General features: G+C 53.9%; 2 protein-coding genes across 2 annotated transcripts; both read right to left on the minus strand.

The window, feature by feature from the left end:
• Positions 1-1,682: 1,682 nt before the first annotated feature.
• On the minus strand, positions 1,683-2,735 carry C2CD4D (C2 calcium dependent domain containing 4D). Its single transcript, XM_040999319.1, has one exon. It carries the CDS (start codon positions 2,733-2,735, stop codon positions 1,683-1,685), a length of 1,053 nt encoding a protein of 350 aa, XP_040855253.1.
• A 4,652-nt stretch (positions 2,736-7,387) lies between these two features.
• Positions 7,388-15,503, minus strand: THEM5 (thioesterase superfamily member 5). The gene is made up of 6 exons (XM_040999054.1): positions 15,277-15,503; positions 13,877-14,078; positions 12,806-12,944; positions 8,255-8,365; positions 7,841-7,965; positions 7,388-7,568 (listed from the first exon to the last, which is right to left on the minus strand). The coding sequence occupies exons 1-6, from the start codon at positions 15,397-15,399 to the stop codon at positions 7,525-7,527; spliced, it is 744 nt and encodes a 247-aa protein (XP_040854988.1). The 5' UTR covers positions 15,400-15,503; the 3' UTR covers positions 7,388-7,524.
• Positions 15,504-17,567: the final 2,064 nt, after the last annotated feature.

The raw sequence follows: 17,567 nt of genomic DNA on the forward strand, positions 1-17,567 counted from the left end.
TCCACTTCCTTTGCTGCTGCATTTCTCACTGACCTATCACTACATAGCAATCTCTACATTTCACCTGCTCATTTTGAATCCAGTTTGATCCCCATCACTGCTTCAGCCCCCACTGTCACCCAGAGGCTGGCAAAGCCAGGATCCTCTCTGTGGACTTCCGCTAGCAAGAAGTGTCTTTCTGGTGAGCTTCAGATCCCGTTGCCCACTGAGGGCTGTTAGGGGAGGACCTGGAAGCTGAAGAAACACAGTATAGGACTAAGGGCAAGCTAGGCTCATGGGTGGGTTTTCTGGAACCCAAAAGTGTGAATTCAAACCTGCAGGGGGTGAAGTGAGTTGAAGCCATTGTTCTAGGGAGGGTTACTTCTGAAGGCGCGGGGGAAGGGAGTGTAGGGGATTGGGGGGTGAGGGAGGGCTGAGTGGGGAGCTGGACATATTAGGATGAGGTGATTAAAAGCCCACGCTCTGGAGCCAGATTCTTCTCAGGGTACAAGTCCTCCCTAAGGCCCAAGATCACATTGTATCAGTCCTATGGGAGTCCCTTGGAGGAACAAATGATTTGAGTTCCTCCTGAGAAGATAACCAACCTGTCTGTGGCAGGTGGCACTTTGAATTGCTTGGCTAATGCTACCATCTGGTGGACACCTAGAGTAATATCGTGCACCCTGTGCATAGAGCTAAGTGGCAGGGAGCTTTATCAGGCAAGGAAGGAAAGTGGGGAATCTTGTGCGTGGAAGGATGTGTGTTGGCCCATGGTTGGAGGTCTCTGTGCCACAGTATCATGGTTCTGTGGGCACCCAGAAGGCTTTGCCTGAGGGCAGGTGTTACTGGGTGGCTGGCACCACAGGACACAAAAAGGGCCTTGAAAGGGAGGGAGAAAGAGGCAGGACCGGCCCAGTGCCAGCAGCCGCTCCTCCCTCCCTCCTCCAAAGTGGGCCTGAGCCAAGAACAGCCAGGGAAGGTGGAGGGAGAGACAAGAAGGTCACTGCTGACGTCAGGGACGTTAAGGCAGGAGGTAAATAGAATCTGACCTACATTTCCCCCCACCCACCCCCTTCTAGGTGCCAGCTCCTCCTCCCGTTTGAGGTGGCCTTTGCTGGCATCCCTGAGGGCAGCTCTCGCAGGGTCTGCCTGGTGCTACTCCATCCTTGCCCTCCCTCCCCTCCAAGGTGGCACAGGTGTGGGTTGGCAAGGAGAGCGGGAGGCTGGGAGACATCCCCTGACGTACTCCCCGACCCAGAAATCTCCTCTCTTCTAGAAATGTGTGTGTGTGTGTGTGTGTGTGTGTGTGTGTGTGTGTGTGTGTGTTTGGGGCGGGGTTTCTAACTTCGTCTGCACAGCCCGAGAAGCCCCCGGGCTGTATGTTTGGGGCGCAGCAATGACTCAGGGATGGACGGGCTCTTTCTAGGAGTGGAAGCAGGACTTCCATAGGGTGTGACAGGGACCTTACCGGGCCCTGCCCAGCCAGGATTGTGTCTACTCAACACGCTCTTGACACGTAAAGCATTGTTCAGTGAGATCCGAGATCCGGCTAGCGACAAACGGGCATTTTATTAGTAAAAATAAATACACATGGATGCCGAGGGCATGCAGTAAGAGTTGTGGGCGCTTATGGAGGCCTTGGGAAGAAGCTTACTCCTCCAGCGCCCAGCCCCCACCCCCGCTACGCCCACATAGCCCCCAGTCTACAGGCTGAGATGGGTGGGCGCCAGCGAAGACCCTGGCCCCAGTCCCCCACCCAAGGGGGGCAGCAGGACCATCAGGGGCATCTCACATTCCCCTAGCAGCACGTCCCTGCGGATCCCCGCGCCCCTGTCCAGCACCTTGGCTCGCAGAGTGCGGGTGGCCAGGTCCGGCGGGCCCAGCCCATCGAAGAAAAAGTCCTCGTTGAAGATGGGGTTGGCGCTGCACTTGACCACGCGGCTCCGCTGGGCCCTCGGCCGGACTTGGGGGCGCAACCTGAGCACCACACAGCAGCCGCCGCCGCCGCTCCCGGGGCCGGCCCGAGGCCGCGACAGGCCCTCGGCGCTGACCAGGCGCAGGCGCAGGCGCGCGGGCCCGGCCAGGTACTCGGCCGAGAGGCGCAGCTGGCCGCCGCGCGGTGCCAGACGCAGCACGCTCTCCTTGGTGGGCCGCAGCTGGCAGCACAGGAAGTCCAGGTGGAACAGCGGCGGGGTGGGCGGCCCTGCGCGGCGCGGTGCGGGCGGGCTGCGGGCGGCCGAGCTCGCCCCCGGGGAGCGCGCGGTCCCCCGCCGCCGCCGTCGGCCGGGCCGTGGGGAGCCCAAGGGCGACGAGTCGGGTGACGAGGCTGTGTCGCTGTCGTCCGGGATCTGGCAGAGGCGCAGGTCCGGGGCGGACACGTGCAGCCGTGCCTGTGCCGGGGACAGCCCCACGGCCGGTGGCGGCGGCGGCGCGTGGAACAGGGACTCGCGCCGTCGCGTGTGCGGGCTCTCGGGCAGAAAGGCGAGGCCTTCGCGGCCTGCCAGGTGCGGCAGCGAGCAGGCAGCGAGGAGGCCTCGGACGCACGCGTCGCGCCCGGCGGAGGGCTCGGCGGCGCAGGGGTGGGGAAGTCGAGGCGGGATAAAGAACTGCGGGATGCGATCGGGTGTGAGGACGTTGGGACAGGCGCGCGTCGCCGGGGCTGCACCGTGGCGGTTGTAGAGCAGGCTGGAAGGCGCCCACCGGGTCCTTGGTTCTGCGGTCCCTGCCTTGTAGCCGGCTTTCTCCAAAAGCCACATGCTGGGAGTGGGGTGAGCGGGACGGAGGGGATGGTGGATGGATTTAGAAACTCCGGACTCCGCAGTGCACAGAGGGCCCCATTCCTAGCGAGTCAGGTGGAAGGGCTGCGAGGAACGGCACTGGGTAGAAAGAGGAGAAGCCAGCTGTGGGCGATGCCGTTGCACACCCTAGGCCTAGTGCCTACACCCAGGGTGCTGTGTGAGCAGCAGAAACAAAGGACGGCCAAGTCCATGGGACTAGGGGTGGTGGGAGGTGGCAGGGATCCAGGGCCAGGTGGTCATGGATGCTTGTCTCAGACTCCACCTCTGGCACCCGTCACAGTTAAAAGAGCCGGTACATCCACGAAAGCCCTGGGATACTGTTTGGGAGGACCCAGAACAAAAGGTTTGTAGCCACCAACGCAGACCCAGAATCCGAACCCCACTGGCATGCACGCTCCGCTGAAATGGGGCATCTGCCCTCCCCTGCACCCCCTCAGGATGGGACCCACCACTCGTGGCCAGTCTCTCCCCTGCCTGGGCTTCTGTGCACTGAATTGTTCCCCCACCCCCACCCCCCAGCTCCATCTGCCGCCTCTGGCTCCTCCCTCCTCTTTCAGGGCCAGAAGGGCACTCACTTTCTGCTCCTGGTAGCCAAGAGGACCCGCCTGGCTGCGGATTGGAGGACGCCCAGGGCCAGTTCAAGGGGGCGCACCTCTCAGGGACACAGATCCCACCCCTTCAGGTCCCCGGGGAGCCGCGAGCGCAGCACGGCCCTGCCGCATCTTGGGTCTGGAGGGCGGGGCCGGTCCGCCCCTCCCTTCGTCCACTCCTTTTTCTCCCAGGGAAACCGCTGGGCACAAAGGCCGCATTGATACCCGGCCAGCCCCAGAGCCGGCTCCGGAAGGCTCCGCTGCAACATACCTGTCGGACCCCAGCACCAGGCCACTAAGAGTGTTCCGTGTTGCGCCCTGGTGCTCACTCGGGGCTCACGCCGGGCTCCAGGTGGCCAGCCCCAGGTGCAGGCCTTACCTGTGGGCGGCTGCTGGAATCTGGCCCCTGGCCACGAGACAGTTGGCGCCCTAGGGGAGCCGCTTCTTCTCCAGCTGGCTCCCCCAGTCCTGTCTTTCTGGGAGGAGCTGCCCTGGGCTGCTTACGTCTGACTTCTTTTCCTGGATAAACACAGCTTTGTCTCTCCGAACATCACTGGCCTTCTAGACTCTTCCTCCAGCCTGAGCCAAATTTCTAGCTGCAGCCTGTGGAACCTGCTTGGGGGTTGAGGAGGATTTCTGGCAAGAGGGAGGTCAGTCGGTGGGTAGTGGCCACCCCTCCACTGAGCCTCACGTGCTCCCAGGTGAAGCCCCTAGCTGGGCCTGATGAGTCTCAGTATGTACACAAATCCCCTTTGTTGGAATCTTGCCCCAGTTGCCCTATTCTGGAACCATCCGCAGTAGCTTCTTGACAAGCAATGATCAGCTCTCTGAATTGAAAGTGTCCTGCCTGGGGATTTGTGTGTGTGGAGACAACCTGGGCAGAACTGATGTCCATTATTGTGAGGCTGAGAGGCCCATGCCCTCCAGCCTGGCAGATCCTGGGAAAGTGCAGGCCACCACTGAGAAGACGTCAGCTGCACCGCAGGCACACACACTGCCCTTCAGGCTCTCATTGCCTCCTTGCCATGGTTAGCACAATGGCCCAGTTAGCTAATCCACCTGCAACTGCTGGCATCCCCTATGGGTGCTGGTTCGTGTCCCGGCTGCTCCACTTGCCATCCAGCTTCCTGCTTGTGGCCTGGGAAAGCAGTCGAGGATGGCCCAGAGCTTTGGGCCTCTGCACCCATGTGGGAGAAGACCCGGGAAAGGCTCCTGGTCTTGGACTGGCTCAACTTGGGCCATTGTAGGCTTTTGGGGAGTGAAACAGTGGAAAGAAGATCTTTTCTCTGACTCTCCTTCTCTCTATAAAGCTGCCTTTCCAATAAAAATAAATGAATAAAACTTAAAAAAAAAAAAACCGTGGACTCTCCCCTCCCTGCTTGTTCTTCCCTCCCCTGCTCCAGGAAGCCCTCCTACATAAAGTAAGGGTTGCACCCCTCTCAGCACCCCACACTTGCATTTGCAACATGTATTATAACTTGTAATTTTCCCCTCTTTGTGTGATTATTTATCATGTCTCCCTCATAAAACTATAAGTGTCATGAGGTTAGGGCTTAGCACTGAGTCAAGAATTCTGAGTGAGTTAATATTACCAAGCAGGATTATACTTGAATCAACTTGTTCATCCATTCACCTAGTGCCTGCAGTGTTTCAGGCACCATGCTAGGTATGCATGTGTGTGTTCATACCATGGGGAACTTTCCAAGGGTAGAAACAGACAATAGCCATTGCCACAGTTTGGGTATTAACTTTGATTCCCCTCAGGCCACATGTTAAGGGCTTGGCTCTGAGGTGATATTGTTAAGGAGAGGGGTGGATTTTTGGTTTGATCATTTAGGAGATGACTCCAGTGGGAGGTCCTTAGGTCAGCAGGGGCATGTCCTGAGAAGGTGGAGCTCCTCCAAGGGTGTGCGGAGTGTGGGCTGATGTGGTGGTGTAACAAGCTAATCCTCTGTTTGCAATGCTGGCATCTCCTACGGGCCCTGATTCGAGTCCTGGCTGCTCCACTTCTGATCCAGCTCCCTGCCTGTGGCCTGAGAAAGCAGCGGAGCATGAGTGATCCTTCCTGTGTCTGTGCTGTGCCACCTCCACTATCCTCACTGGTCTTCGAACCAGGGGTGCCAGCCTGATTTTGAGCTGTGAACCACCCAAACCAAGAGCCAGAACAAACCTCCTTTCTTTACAAATAGCTTCTCTCAGGTTTTTTTTGTCATAATGGTGAAAAGTTGATTAGTATAAACATGGAAATGACAAGTACAAAAAGATACCACCTGAACCGCCAATGCCAGGAAGTTACTCCAGAGACCTGTCTGCATCTGTGGGGATAGTCAGGGGCACGTTGCTTTGCCTGTATCTCTGTCCTTTATGGCTCCGTGCCATGCAGCCCTGTGGGGTCTCCTAATCCATGCTCCTGCCTTTAGCCTTTCTGATCCCTTCTTGCCACCAAGGTCATCTTTTTAAAAAACAAAACTTTAGGGGCTGCTGAATGGCATGGCTGGCTAAGTCACTGCCTATGACACTGGTATCCCATATGAACACTGACCGGTTCAAGTCCCAGAAGCTTCACTTCCAATCCAGCTCCCTGCTAGAGGCCTGGGAAAGCAGCAGAGGATGAACCAAGTGCTTGGGCCCCTGCACCCGTGTGGGAGACCCAGAAGAACTCTTTGTTCTTGGTTTTGGCCTGGCTCAACCCTAGGTGTTACAGTCATTTAGGGATACAAGATCTTTCTCTCTCTCTCTCTGTCATCCTTCTCACTCTCTGTAATTCTTTTTTATTTTTTTTAAGATTTATTTATTTGTATTGGAAAGTCAGGTACACAGAGAGGAGGAGAGACAGAGAGGAAGGTCTTGCGTCCGATGATTTACTCCCTAATTGCCTAATCCGATAATTCAAGTGACTGCAACGGCTGGTGCTGTGCAAATCTGAAGCCAGGAGTCAGGAACTTCTTCCAGGTCTCCCACATGGGTGCAGGGTCCCAAGGCTTTGGGCCGTCCTCGACTGCCTTCCCAGGCCACAAGCAGGGAGCTGGATGGGAAGTGGGACTGCTGGGATTAGAACTGGCGCCCATATGGGATCCTGGCACGTTCAAGGTGAGGACTTTAGCTGCTAAGCCATGCTGCTGGGCCTACTCTCTGTAATTCTTTCAAGTAAATTGTAAAAAGTAAATTAAAAATACCCTAAAAACAAAATAAGAAAACCAAAACTTTAGGGGCTTGGTCAAGCCACTGCCTGCTGTACCAGCATCCCATATGCTACTTCTAAACCAGCTCTTTGCTAATGTACCTGGGAAGGCAGCAGAGGATGGTCCCAAGTCCTTGGCCCCTGTACCCATGTGGGAGACCCGGAAGAAGCTCCAGGCTTCAGAATTGCCTAACTCAGGTTGCTGCATCCATTTGGGGAGTGAACCAGTGGATGAAACACTTTTCCTCCTTCTTTCTTTCCTTCCCTTCCTGCTTCCCTCCCTCCCTCTTTCTTCCTCTTTCCTCTATAACTCTGCCTTTTAAATAAATAAATAAATAAAATCTTAAGCCAAAATAAAAAATAAACCTTTGCTACTTTGCAGCTCAAACTCTACAAACTCGCAGCTGCCAACAAGCTCTGTGCACAGGAGGGTTTATGAAGCCTCTTTGACCTGCCCCTGCCCATCATGTTGCTAGACTCAAAAGCCCTCTGTTTCTTCATTCCCATGTGCCTGTTCTACTTCTTCCTTCTGCCTGGCCTGTCTTTCCCACCCTGCCTGCCTGGGGAGTACCACTCAGCTTCCTCTAGCTAAGCTTTCTCTGATGACTTTCAGAGAGTGAAAGTGGGCCCATCCTGCACTGGTGATGGGACCAATACAGGCCTCTCAGGTGTGCATCCTAGAGCCAGGAGCTGTGTCTGCATCACCTGCGTGCATTTCTATCAACCTGCTTCTGGTTCTCTGCCTGGCAGATGCTTGACAAGTGTCTTTTGACTCAGCTGAAGGAGAGGTAGGGGATGTGGGAAGCCCAGTAAGGATATCCATTCCAGCACCAGCAAGTGGGATTGCAAGACTTTATTTGACTCCTAGGAAAGTGCCTCCCCTCCAAGTTGCCAGCCCGTTCCTAGCACAAGTTCCCTGCTTGGCGAGGGGGCCCTGGCAGGCTTGCGGGAGGCTCTCCTGATGGCGCAGTGACCCTCACTGGGGTGACTCTTTTTCCAGCGGCAGCCGAATGAAAACACCTGCAGAAGGTGAAGTGAGTGGCAGGTATCAGGCCTGAGGTGATGGGAGTAAGATGAGCCACTCTAAGCCTGTTGCTCTGAATTTCTCCTTACCTGGGCCCACCCTAGTGCAATTGTGTAACTCTTACCCAGCAGAAACAAATGTTGGAGGCTCCCCCTGCTTCATCTGCACCTTCAGCAGGTGCCTGCTCCCACCCTTGGCAAGGCTGAGCCTAACCAGGCTCTCCCTGGCGTTTGCTCATGGATAGGATGGAGGCTGAGGACTTCCTTACTAGAGGACTTGGCGTAGAGTGTCTGCTGGTCTTGGCTCTGGGTGACACAGGACAAGTAAAGCTTCTGGTCCTCGATCTTGTCCACTTCCACGTTCAGAACAGCCAGGGAGCCCACGGGGATCAAGCTGGAAGAGGAGGCAGCTGAGTCCAGCCATCACGTGAGCTCTGGCCCCCTCTCCTCATGTCTGTGCGCCTCCTCCTTCTTATCATCACACCTTGCCTCAAGGACTCCCTGGTGACCCTGGGAGAGATTTGGGCTTAGGGCCTGCTTGTGGGACGCCAGAGCTTGTGTTCTGTCCAAGGATGCAGGCATTGCTTGGGAGAGGGCAGGAGAAGGACAGTTGTTCAGCTGCCAAGCTCCCAGGGGTGGAAAGGGCTGTGACTTGGACCCACACCTCCAGACTCTGTACTTACTGCTTAAACTTGATGTTGAGGGTCAGTGTGAACAGCCCCTCCCCAGCCAGGTAGGCCGTTTTGGAATAGGTCTCGTCCATCATGGCTGCCAGGGACCCTCCATGAGCAAATCTGGAGGTTGAGGGTAGAAAACAAGGCCAGAGTGGAAGCTGTCAGGCAGACCTCTTTCTGGGGCTTTTCCTCCACCCTCTTCTGCCCCTCCCACCATGCCCTTTCCCCGGGGCCCTTCAGAGGCCGATGGTCAGTCAGTAAGGGAAGTATGCTGCCAGAACAAGTCAGTCTGCAGGAATTTGTAACCACCAATAACAATTCTTGCTTTTTATCAAGAAAAATTGTTTTGGGGGCCAGTACCATGGAGTAGCATGCTAAGCCTCCACCAGCAGGGCCAGCATTCCATATGGGCACCGGTTCAAGTCCTGGTGACTCCACTTCTGATCTAGCTCCCTGCGTGTGGCCTGGGAAAGCAGCAGAAGATGGCCCAAGTCCTTGGGCCTCTGCACCCATGTGGGAGACCCAGAAGAAATTCTTGGCTCCTGACTTTGAATTGGTTCAACTGTTGCAGCTATTTAAAGAGACAGAAATCAATTTCTTTCTTTCTTTCTTTCTTTCTTTCTTTCTTTCTTTCTTTCTTTCTTTCTTTCTTTCTTCCTTCCTTCCTTCCTTCCTTCCTTCCTTCCTTCCTTCCTTCCTTCCTTCCTTCCTTCCTTCCTTCCTTCCTTCCTTCCTTCCTTCCTTCCTTCCTTCCTTCCATGGAAAATCTTTCTGTCTCTCTCTCTCTTTGTAACTGCCTTTTACATAAAAATACATAAATCTTAAAAACAACAATCTTGGCGTCACCAACAGACGTGCTTCGGGTTGGTCACCTGCTGGTGGCAGTGGCTGCCACTCTTGGGAAGCGGGAAACCTAAGTGAGGCCTGAGCTCAGGTCTAGGGGTGAAACCTGAGGATCCGGTGAGAGTGCTGCCCAAAGGGGCGCTCCACTCTGCTGACCACGGAAAGGAGGACCTGTGTCAGCTGCATCCTCGGAGTCTGACCTTTATGTACTAGTAGCTTCATTGTCCCTCAGCTTGGGGCACACCAAGAGGCATTCAGCTTCAAACTGCAAATCACACCTAACCAAGTCAAATTCCTGGTTCTCAAAAGCACAGTCCCGCTTCTCTAGAGCCCTACCCAGCTCAGCTGTGCTCGCTGTGCCACCATGGGCCTCTGGTGGAGGGAGCTAGCGATCTCTGCCCTCGGACCCTTTCTCCGTTCATTGCCTGCCTGTCCACATGGTGGAGGCTCGTCCTCCTGGCTCTTTGGCCTCAGCTTCTAGAGCTGCTACATCAAGTCACAGTTGAGCGCCCTCAGCCCCGCCCCTACCGCCCTGAGCTTTTCCTTTTCAGAGTGGAGGGTGTGTCTGAGCCCTGCTGTGGTGTGTGAATGTACTGGTTTGGAGAAGTGTTTGCACTGCCCTGGCTAAAGTGCACCTGCATTCATGGTCTCTGGGGGCGCTGACATCAAGTCTACATTCTGCTAACCCTAACCCAGCTTCTCCCTGGTGCTGGGACCCTAAAGCTTCTCCAGCCCTTTCCCAGTCTCTTTTACCCTTGAAGGAACTTCAGCTCTACCAATCCCAGACTGTAGAGGAAGAATAGGGCAGATAGACAACCATGGATTTGGTGGCTCAGTTACCTTGGGCAGATAGATGCAGGCTTATTTCCTTATGGATGTGTTAGCCAGTGGGGTTTATTTCTTTGGCCTATTCTAACTTTAGAGAAAAGTATGGTGGAGGGCTTGGCGTTCTGACTTCTGCCTGAGAGTACTCCGACTGATTTTGATTGCTTGTGTTCCTTTAGGCAAGTTGTCTGACCTCTTTGGGTGTCTGTCTCCCCACAGGTAATGGAGTAGATGATGTCTGATGATTATTGGTGAGGTGTGGTTCAAAAGCACACACATGGGGCTATAATACACACCTCAGACACCCTGGAAGAGACATATTACTGGGCCCAGCATCGTGGCCTAGTATGCATATGCTAGTATCCCTATGCCTAGTATCCAATATGCATATGGGATCCCATAATATATATAGATATATATTTATTTATTATATATCTATCTATATATATATATCTATTATTTTTATTGCAAAGTCAGATATACAGAGAGGAGGAGAGACAGAGAGGAAGATCCATCTGATGGTTCACTCCCCAAGTGACTGCAATGGCTGGTGCTGTGCTAATCTGAAGCCAGGAGCCAGGAACTTCTTCCAGGTCTTCCACACAGGTGCAGGGACCCAAGGCTTTGGGCCGTCCTTGACTGCCTTCCCAGGCCACAAGCAGGGAGCTGGATGGGAAGCGGGGCTGCCAAGTTTAGAACTGGCACCCATATGTATTAAAGGCAAGGACTTAGCTACTAGGTCACGGTGCCACCCCTTCCCCTCAAAAGCCCACAGTTAAAGAAAAAGAAAGAAAGAAGGAAATGCCCATGGACCCACCGGTATGTGCAAGATCTGGTATTGAGAGTGGTTCTGCTGGAGGAGCCTGGGAAACTCCTCTGTCATGCACCTGCATGCACTCTGACACAGTGCATGCAGGTGAGTGCAAGAACCACGATAGGGAGCAGCCCAGACCAGGCCACGGAAAGGTACCCGCTGGCATGCATTTGGCATAGGTTAGGGGCAGACCAAGCTGAATCAGATCACCTCACTCGCTGGCAAATCTGGGTGCCAGGACAGAGTGTGGGTCAAGCCAGGCTCAGTCACAACACATACTAGTACACATTACAGCTGGGACTGGGTGCCTGCTGGGCTGGGCTAGGCTATAATACCCACCAGCCTGAGCTGGAATTGGGGGTGGCCTGGGCCAGGCAGGGCCAAGCTATGGCACCTACTGGCAAATGCCAAGGTGAGGTGGGCCATGTCAGATCGAGCCATAGCACCCAACTAGCACATGTGAGAAACAGTGGGGGAGGGGAAAAGGTGGTAGGGGAAATGTGGAAGGCTCCCCTGCTGAACCGCCACTCCCACTGGAGAGCATGTTGGGATGGGGGCAGACCAGAATGGGCAGGGGTACAACACCTGCAGGCCTCATGTGAGCTAGATCAGAGAAAAGCTAGGCTGGGCTGACTGTTCCTACTGGTGCAAGCATAAATCAGAATGGGTGAGGATTGGTTGGGCTTTGCCACAGCATCAGTTGGCAGATGCTGGCACTGGGGGCTAATTCTGTCACATTAAACTGCAGAACCACCTGGAATGTGCATGATCTGGAAGTGGAAGTGGGCCCAGTAGGGAAATAGTGGGCACCTCCCTCTAGGGTTACCAGTCCCACAAGAAAGCATGAAAACCAGGACTGGGGCAGGCATGGCTAGACAGAAAGGCATCCACCAGCATGTGTGTGGGCTGGATAGTGGGGCTGGTTGGGTTGAACGAGGCTTCAATGCCCATTGACATGTAGGAGAGCTGAATGGGATGTGGGACAGACTGAGCAGTCTGCTGAACATACTGGCAAGCATGGGAACCAGGGCAGGGGGTGTGCCTGGTGGGGGTTATGGGGAGTTGCCCTGACTAGGCTTCAGTTACCAATGGTTTGCGTGAGTGCTGAGTGTGTGCTTGGCAGAATCAGGCTGGACTGCAACACCCTTTGGTTTGTGTGGAAGACAAGGCTGGAAATAGAATTGACCCAGCAATTGCAACCACCAGCATATGCATAAGCTGATTGGGATGACAGACTGCTGGGCCTTTTACTGGCGTGCACACACAAGAATCAGGCCTGAGATCACCTCAGACAAAGTTTCTTTGAGGATTCCCCCCAACTAAATTGCTGATCTCAGAACCTCAACCATGAAGAGAAGTGCAGGTTCCATGGTCTGACCATGTCAAAGCTGAGCCTCCTCAGAGGCTCTGATGGAGCAGTGGACAGCATATCCAAGTGCATATGGAGGATATGGCAGTCCTCCATATGCAGTGGATACTTGGTACCACAACAGAGGACGGAGGACAGAACAAATCAATCAGCCACCTCAGCAATGTGTTGGTAGTAAAAATCTGGGCTAACAGAGACTCTAAAGTGAACTATGTCAGCCAGTGAATTCTGGAGAGATTTCATTGTGCTTGGAATGGCGAGGTTGGCAGCAATTCAGAACTGTTGAACTATCAAAAGCATTTGAGCAGTGCCCTCAGAGCATGCCCCAAATCGGGGAACCCTGGGATGGGTGGGAGGCTGGGTAGGGCTTCTCCCTCTATCTCCCTCCTTACTCCAGATGCACACACAAAAAATGTGGAAACAATAGTCTTACCCACTTTCCTGTAGCCCTTGACCCTTTATGCCCTGATCAACTATGTAAAGATTATCAAAATAAAATAATAATTAAAAAAACAAAAGAAAGAAAAGAAACTGCTGAGGCCTTATTTGTAGAATGAGAACTGACCAGATAACTCTTTTCTGGCCTGGCTGGCCTGGCCTTGAGAAGCTGAAACCCAGTGCCTCGCAGCCCCAGCCCAGCTCCAGGACATGTTGAGCCAAGTCCAGCAGGCAGCTGGGATGTCCACTCCCTCTTTGTCTGTGGCCTTACCCTGGAGGCCCCTCCAGGAAGGGGCCTGGTTGGAAAAGACAAACAGACTTCTTCTTAGTGGGTTGGAAGAAGATGACATACTCGTAACCTTGCCCTTCTACTTGGATGCCCCTGGTGAAGTTGCGCCAGTCCTTTTTGTCTGGGGAGAGACAAGTAATGTTGCAGTGGGAGCAGCAAGTGTGGAGGAGCAGGAGCTAGTTGGGGCACAGCAGAGACACAGCCCCGGTTCTCAGAGGGCCTCTGTTGGAGGGGTAGAGGACAGGACAGGGAGGAAACACCCAGCTGAGGGAAGGTGGAGCTGGGATCCAGGCCAGCTCAGGAGTTCAGGAGGATTGTAGCACTGAAAATTCAATGTGCAGTTCCTACATTACTCAAAATAGTTCTGCACAGTAAAGTCCACCACCTACATTCTTCTTCTTCCTTTTTTTTTTTTTTTTTTGGTCCCAGGACAATTCTTATAATTGCATTCCATTTTTGGAAATACCAAGTTCTTCAAAGTAAAGCTGTTTTGGAGGTGGTGCCTTGTTTATGCTGTGTAACTCAAGGTGGTCTGTTCATCGTACCACCTGTCCACCACTGGGTGGGAGCACTCCCCTCCCCTAGTGTGAGTGACAGAGACAAGGAGACATCCATAGACAGACATGCACACACGCACACACACAGAGGAAAATGAAGGGCATGGCTCCCTTAGATCTAGAGGCTGTCTCTGGCCCCGAGGGGGTAGGTACTGAAATGAGCCATGGGCGAGGGGATCCCAAGGGTTTTTGTGGGGTTGAGGATGAAAAGGTTTAACAGAAAGTAAGGAGTTGCTCCAAAGTCAGAAAGGTGGATGTTGAGCTGGGCATTCTGCAACGGGGATACCCTGGACTGAGGGCAGAGGCCGTATGTCAGGGAGTACTCTCCTTACATCCACCTGCCTGGAGCTGTAGCACCAGGGGTGTGGTTGAACAGCAGGCTGGACTGAGCCTAGGAGGAGAGCCTATGGAATTCCTTCCCGAGGTCTCTGAACACAGGCAAAAGCAAGCCCTCACCGAGGGGGTGGGAGTGGGGGCCTGGGTTCTGGGGCTTTACCTGAGGTCACTTTGAATGCAGATGGGAGCTGGAATCCCTGTATGTGTTCTCGGTTGGATTTGAAGGAGGGCAGTTTGAACCAGCCGTCTGACTTGGTCTTCTCCAGATACTCATGGTACAGGCTCAGCATATCCGGACACCAGCTGGCATTGGGAACGGCGTAGTCTTTCAGGCCTTCCTTTCCCAGACAGAATTGGGAGATCTAGGCAGGGACAATCAGGGGGAGTAGCTGGCACGCTGGAGGGCTGGGACTGCTACAGGAGGAAGCTTGGGGGGGCGGGAAGGCAGGGTGCTGCGGGAGCTCCAGACCAGGTGTTCCCGGTCTTGTGGGCCGGGCCAGCCCTTCTGCCAGAGAATGAATGTGTGAGAAAGGACTCCTCTTCCCGGCAGAGGGCTTGAGGATCCTGTGGGTATCAGAACTAGGGACTCAGGAAGGGAGGCTCAGCTGAGGGGTTAGGAGCTGACTGTCTGGGTCCTGCTATTCTCTTTTCTTTTTAAAGATTCATTTATTTTTATTTGAAAGGCAGATCCACAGAGAGAAGGAGAGACAGACAGAAAGATTTTCCATCCACTGTTTCATTCCCCAAATGGCCACAACAGCTAGAGCTGAGTTGATTCAGAACCAGGAACCGGGAGCCTCTTCCAGGTTTCCCATGTGGGCACAAAGTTCCAAGGCTTTGACCCATCCTCTGCTGCTTTCCCAGGCCAGAAGCAGGGAGCTGGATGGGAAGCAGAGCATCTTGGCCCCAAACTGGCACTGGTAAGGCAGCCCAGCGTTACAAGGGTGCTTGAGCAGCTGAGAGGCTGAGAACTGCTGGATTTAGCCCCTCCCTATGGGTGGGCAAACTGAGGAAGCATGACTAAGGCTGCCAGGTTGGGAAGTGTGGGAGTTGATGGGAAGACAGACCCCTGACCACTGGGTGCATGCGGGATTAGGCTACCATTGCTGAGGGCTGCTTAAGCACCAGTCTCTCCTGGGCTGCTGCTCCAGCTCTGTTCATGGAGTAGCAGTGAGTTCATGGGGACACAGGGACTGGCCGCTTGCACATCCAGCTCAGCCGTGGGGAGTAAAGGAGCTGTCTGTCCGGACCCCTCCCCCAGGTACATGCCCCAGGTGGAGTCCTGCGGGAGAACAGGGCTTTGTTGATCAACCTTGTGGCTGTGCAGATTCAGACCAGGATGCAGATGTCTTGGGAGTTTACTTTTGAGATCTGGGCTACTTGGTGTCCTAGAGCACTTACTTGCAGCCAACCAAATACCATCTCCTCCCGTCAGCACTCCCCCAAGCACTTCTACCTGCCTTGCCATGAGGTGCGCCTGCGATCCAGGGTGCTCCTCAAGGTCATGTCTCTTTGGGGAAAAGCTGATCTTCCACTTGGCTGAGGTGGGGACCCACTTACCAAGGCATCTGTGGAGGAGCTGTACACAGAGGCGACATCAAGTCTGGGCAGGACACAGAAGGGCCCTGGGAGGGCTCTGGTGTGGCCAAGCCTTGTGATCACTTGGGAGCCTCTCCTGATCATGGCTGAGGGCTGGTCTGTGGGGGGTTGGCGGCAGGGGAAGTGCACGATGCTGGACTGCACCTCTGGGCTGTGCCTGCTGCTGCCTTCTCCAAGCCTCCCCTCTCTGTCACACGCAGGCTTTCTGGTCTCCCACTGCTGCAGGCTGCTTGGGCGGAGTCAGGCTGGGTTGGCACAGCACTCCCAGGTGCTTGGGGCCAGATCTCCACCCAGCACATGCTGGCTCTGGGAGAGGCTGACACTGCTTGGGAATGAATGGGGTACTTGGAGCCTGAGAGAACTCTCCCTTCCCTTGGATTTCTGCCAGTTGTGATAGTGGGGGTTATGGGGTAACCCCAGAACATTTTCAGAAAGATAATTTTTCCCCCCATGGATTGGAGGGTGGCAGGAAGTTGGAGGGAAGGCTTTGTAAGCTGGAATGTGATTTGGGGGGCTCAGCAAACCAGCTAACAGCCCTTAAACATACCGTTCTGGTCTAGAGATTCATCTTGCTTTATTTGAAAGGCAGAATGACCAAGAAAGAGGGAGAAACACAAAACGAAAGAAATCCTCCATCTCCTGGCTCACTCTCTAGGTGGTCACCATGGAACTTGAGGTATCCTCTGCTGTTTTCTCAAAAACATTAGCAGGGAGATGGTTTGGAAGAGGAGCAGCCAGGACTCAAACTGGTACCCCAATGGGGTGCCAGCACCACAAGCAGTGGCATTACTTGTTAAGCCACAGTGCAGGCCCCAGACACCTTCTTCTTGTGTCCTAGACAAGGAACAGCACTGGGAGGCCTCAGCCAGTAGGTCTTTGGTTGTGCAGCGAATTAAAGGCGACAAAAGGCTTGCAAGGTGAGACAGAAAGTGGTCTGGGAGGAAGCAACTGGCAAGTGGAACTTGAGGCTTTGGGAGCCTTGGGAAGGACAGATGGTGCTGGGAGTGAGAGAGGCAAACCTGAATGCTCTGGGTGGGCCTGCGGGGGGGCACTCAGCCCACTTCTGTGAGGCTATGGGCCTTCTTTTGGCGGTGCTGTTGCTTCTTCTATTGAACTAGAATGTTTCGGAGAAAACGTTAGCTCAGAGAAAGCACACGTCTCCTAGATCTGGACTCTCTAGGAGCTCAATTAGGAAAAATGGGGAAGGGAGCAGAAAAATGCCTCTTAAAATCTTTTTTTTTTAAATTTTTAAATTTATTGACACACACATACAGAATCTGCTGGTTTACTCCCCTCAACTGCCTGCAAGGCTAGAACTGGGTTAGGCAAAAGGCAGGAGCCTGGCACTCAATTCTGGTCTCCAGGTAGATGGTAACAACCCAGCACTTGAGCCAATACCTGATACTTTCCATGACACACATTAGTAAGAAGGTAGAACCGGAAGGAGTTGGGACTTGATCCTAGCCCTGAGAAATGGAGTATGGGCTTCTCAAGTGGGTGTCTTAACTGCTGTGCCCAATGCCCATCGCTCCTGTTAGATTCTGGCTGGGTCTGTTACCAGCTAACTTGGAACTCATGGGTGCCTGTTGAGTCTGGAGAATTCTCTTGCTAAGAGAGCTCTGGTCTTGACAAGGATGGTACATAGGAGTAGCAGCAATGAGCTGCTGGGGTAGGCAGTTTATGGGTGGCAGTGGTGGGGTGGGGAGATAAGCTGGGGGGAGTTCTGATTGGCAGCATTTGCCAGTGTCTGTGGCGTAAACATCTCCACTGTGGCTGACTTTGAGCTACCCGTAGGAAGCCCCTGGCCTGGATGTGAGGTCTGGAAAACATGTGCACAGCTTTTGCAAGCCAGCACACTCTGCACCAGAACCTCACTGGCTGCTTCCTGAAGGAGATCGGGGCCAAGGGAGGCCTGGCAGATCAAACCCAGACCTTGACTCACTCTCACTTCTCTGTTTGGAGTTCCCTTGGAAGGTTGACCATGGAGCAGACTTCCTGGCTATTCTCTAAGTTCCAAGGACAACTTTGTAAAACTTTGTAAAAAGATTTATTTTTATTTGCAAAGTAGATTTACAGAGAGAAAACACACACACACACACACACACACACATACACACACACACACACACTCTATCTTCTATCTCCCTAAATGGCTACAGCAGCCAGAGCTGAGCTGATCTGGAGCCAGGAGACAGGGGCTTCTTCCATGTCTCCCACATGGGTCCAGGGGCCATCCTCTGTTGCCTTCATAA

Source organism: Ochotona curzoniae, unplaced genomic scaffold (assembly GCF_017591425.1).
Source record: "Ochotona curzoniae isolate NIBS_2020 unplaced genomic scaffold, NIBS_Ocur_1.0 scaffold_1037, whole genome shotgun sequence".
Classification (NCBI taxonomy): Eukaryota; Metazoa; Chordata; class Mammalia; order Lagomorpha; family Ochotonidae; genus Ochotona; species Ochotona curzoniae.

Coding starts and splice junctions, on each gene's coding strand:
- THEM5 (XM_040999054.1), bottom strand. CDS start 15,399: ATGATCAGGAGAGGCTCCCAAGTGATCACAAGGCTTGGCCACACCAGA. Junction 8,366..12,805: donor TTCCTGGAGGGGCCTCCAGG/GTAAGGCCACAG, acceptor CTCAACCTCCAG/ATTTGCTCATGGAGGGTCCC. Junction 7,966..8,254: donor CTCAACATCAAGTTTAAGCA/GTAAGTACAGAG, acceptor CTCCTCTTCCAG/CTTGATCCCCGTGGGCTCCC.
- C2CD4D (XM_040999319.1), bottom strand. CDS start 2,735: ATGTGGCTTTTGGAGAAAGCCGGCTACAAGGCAGGGACCGCAGAACCA.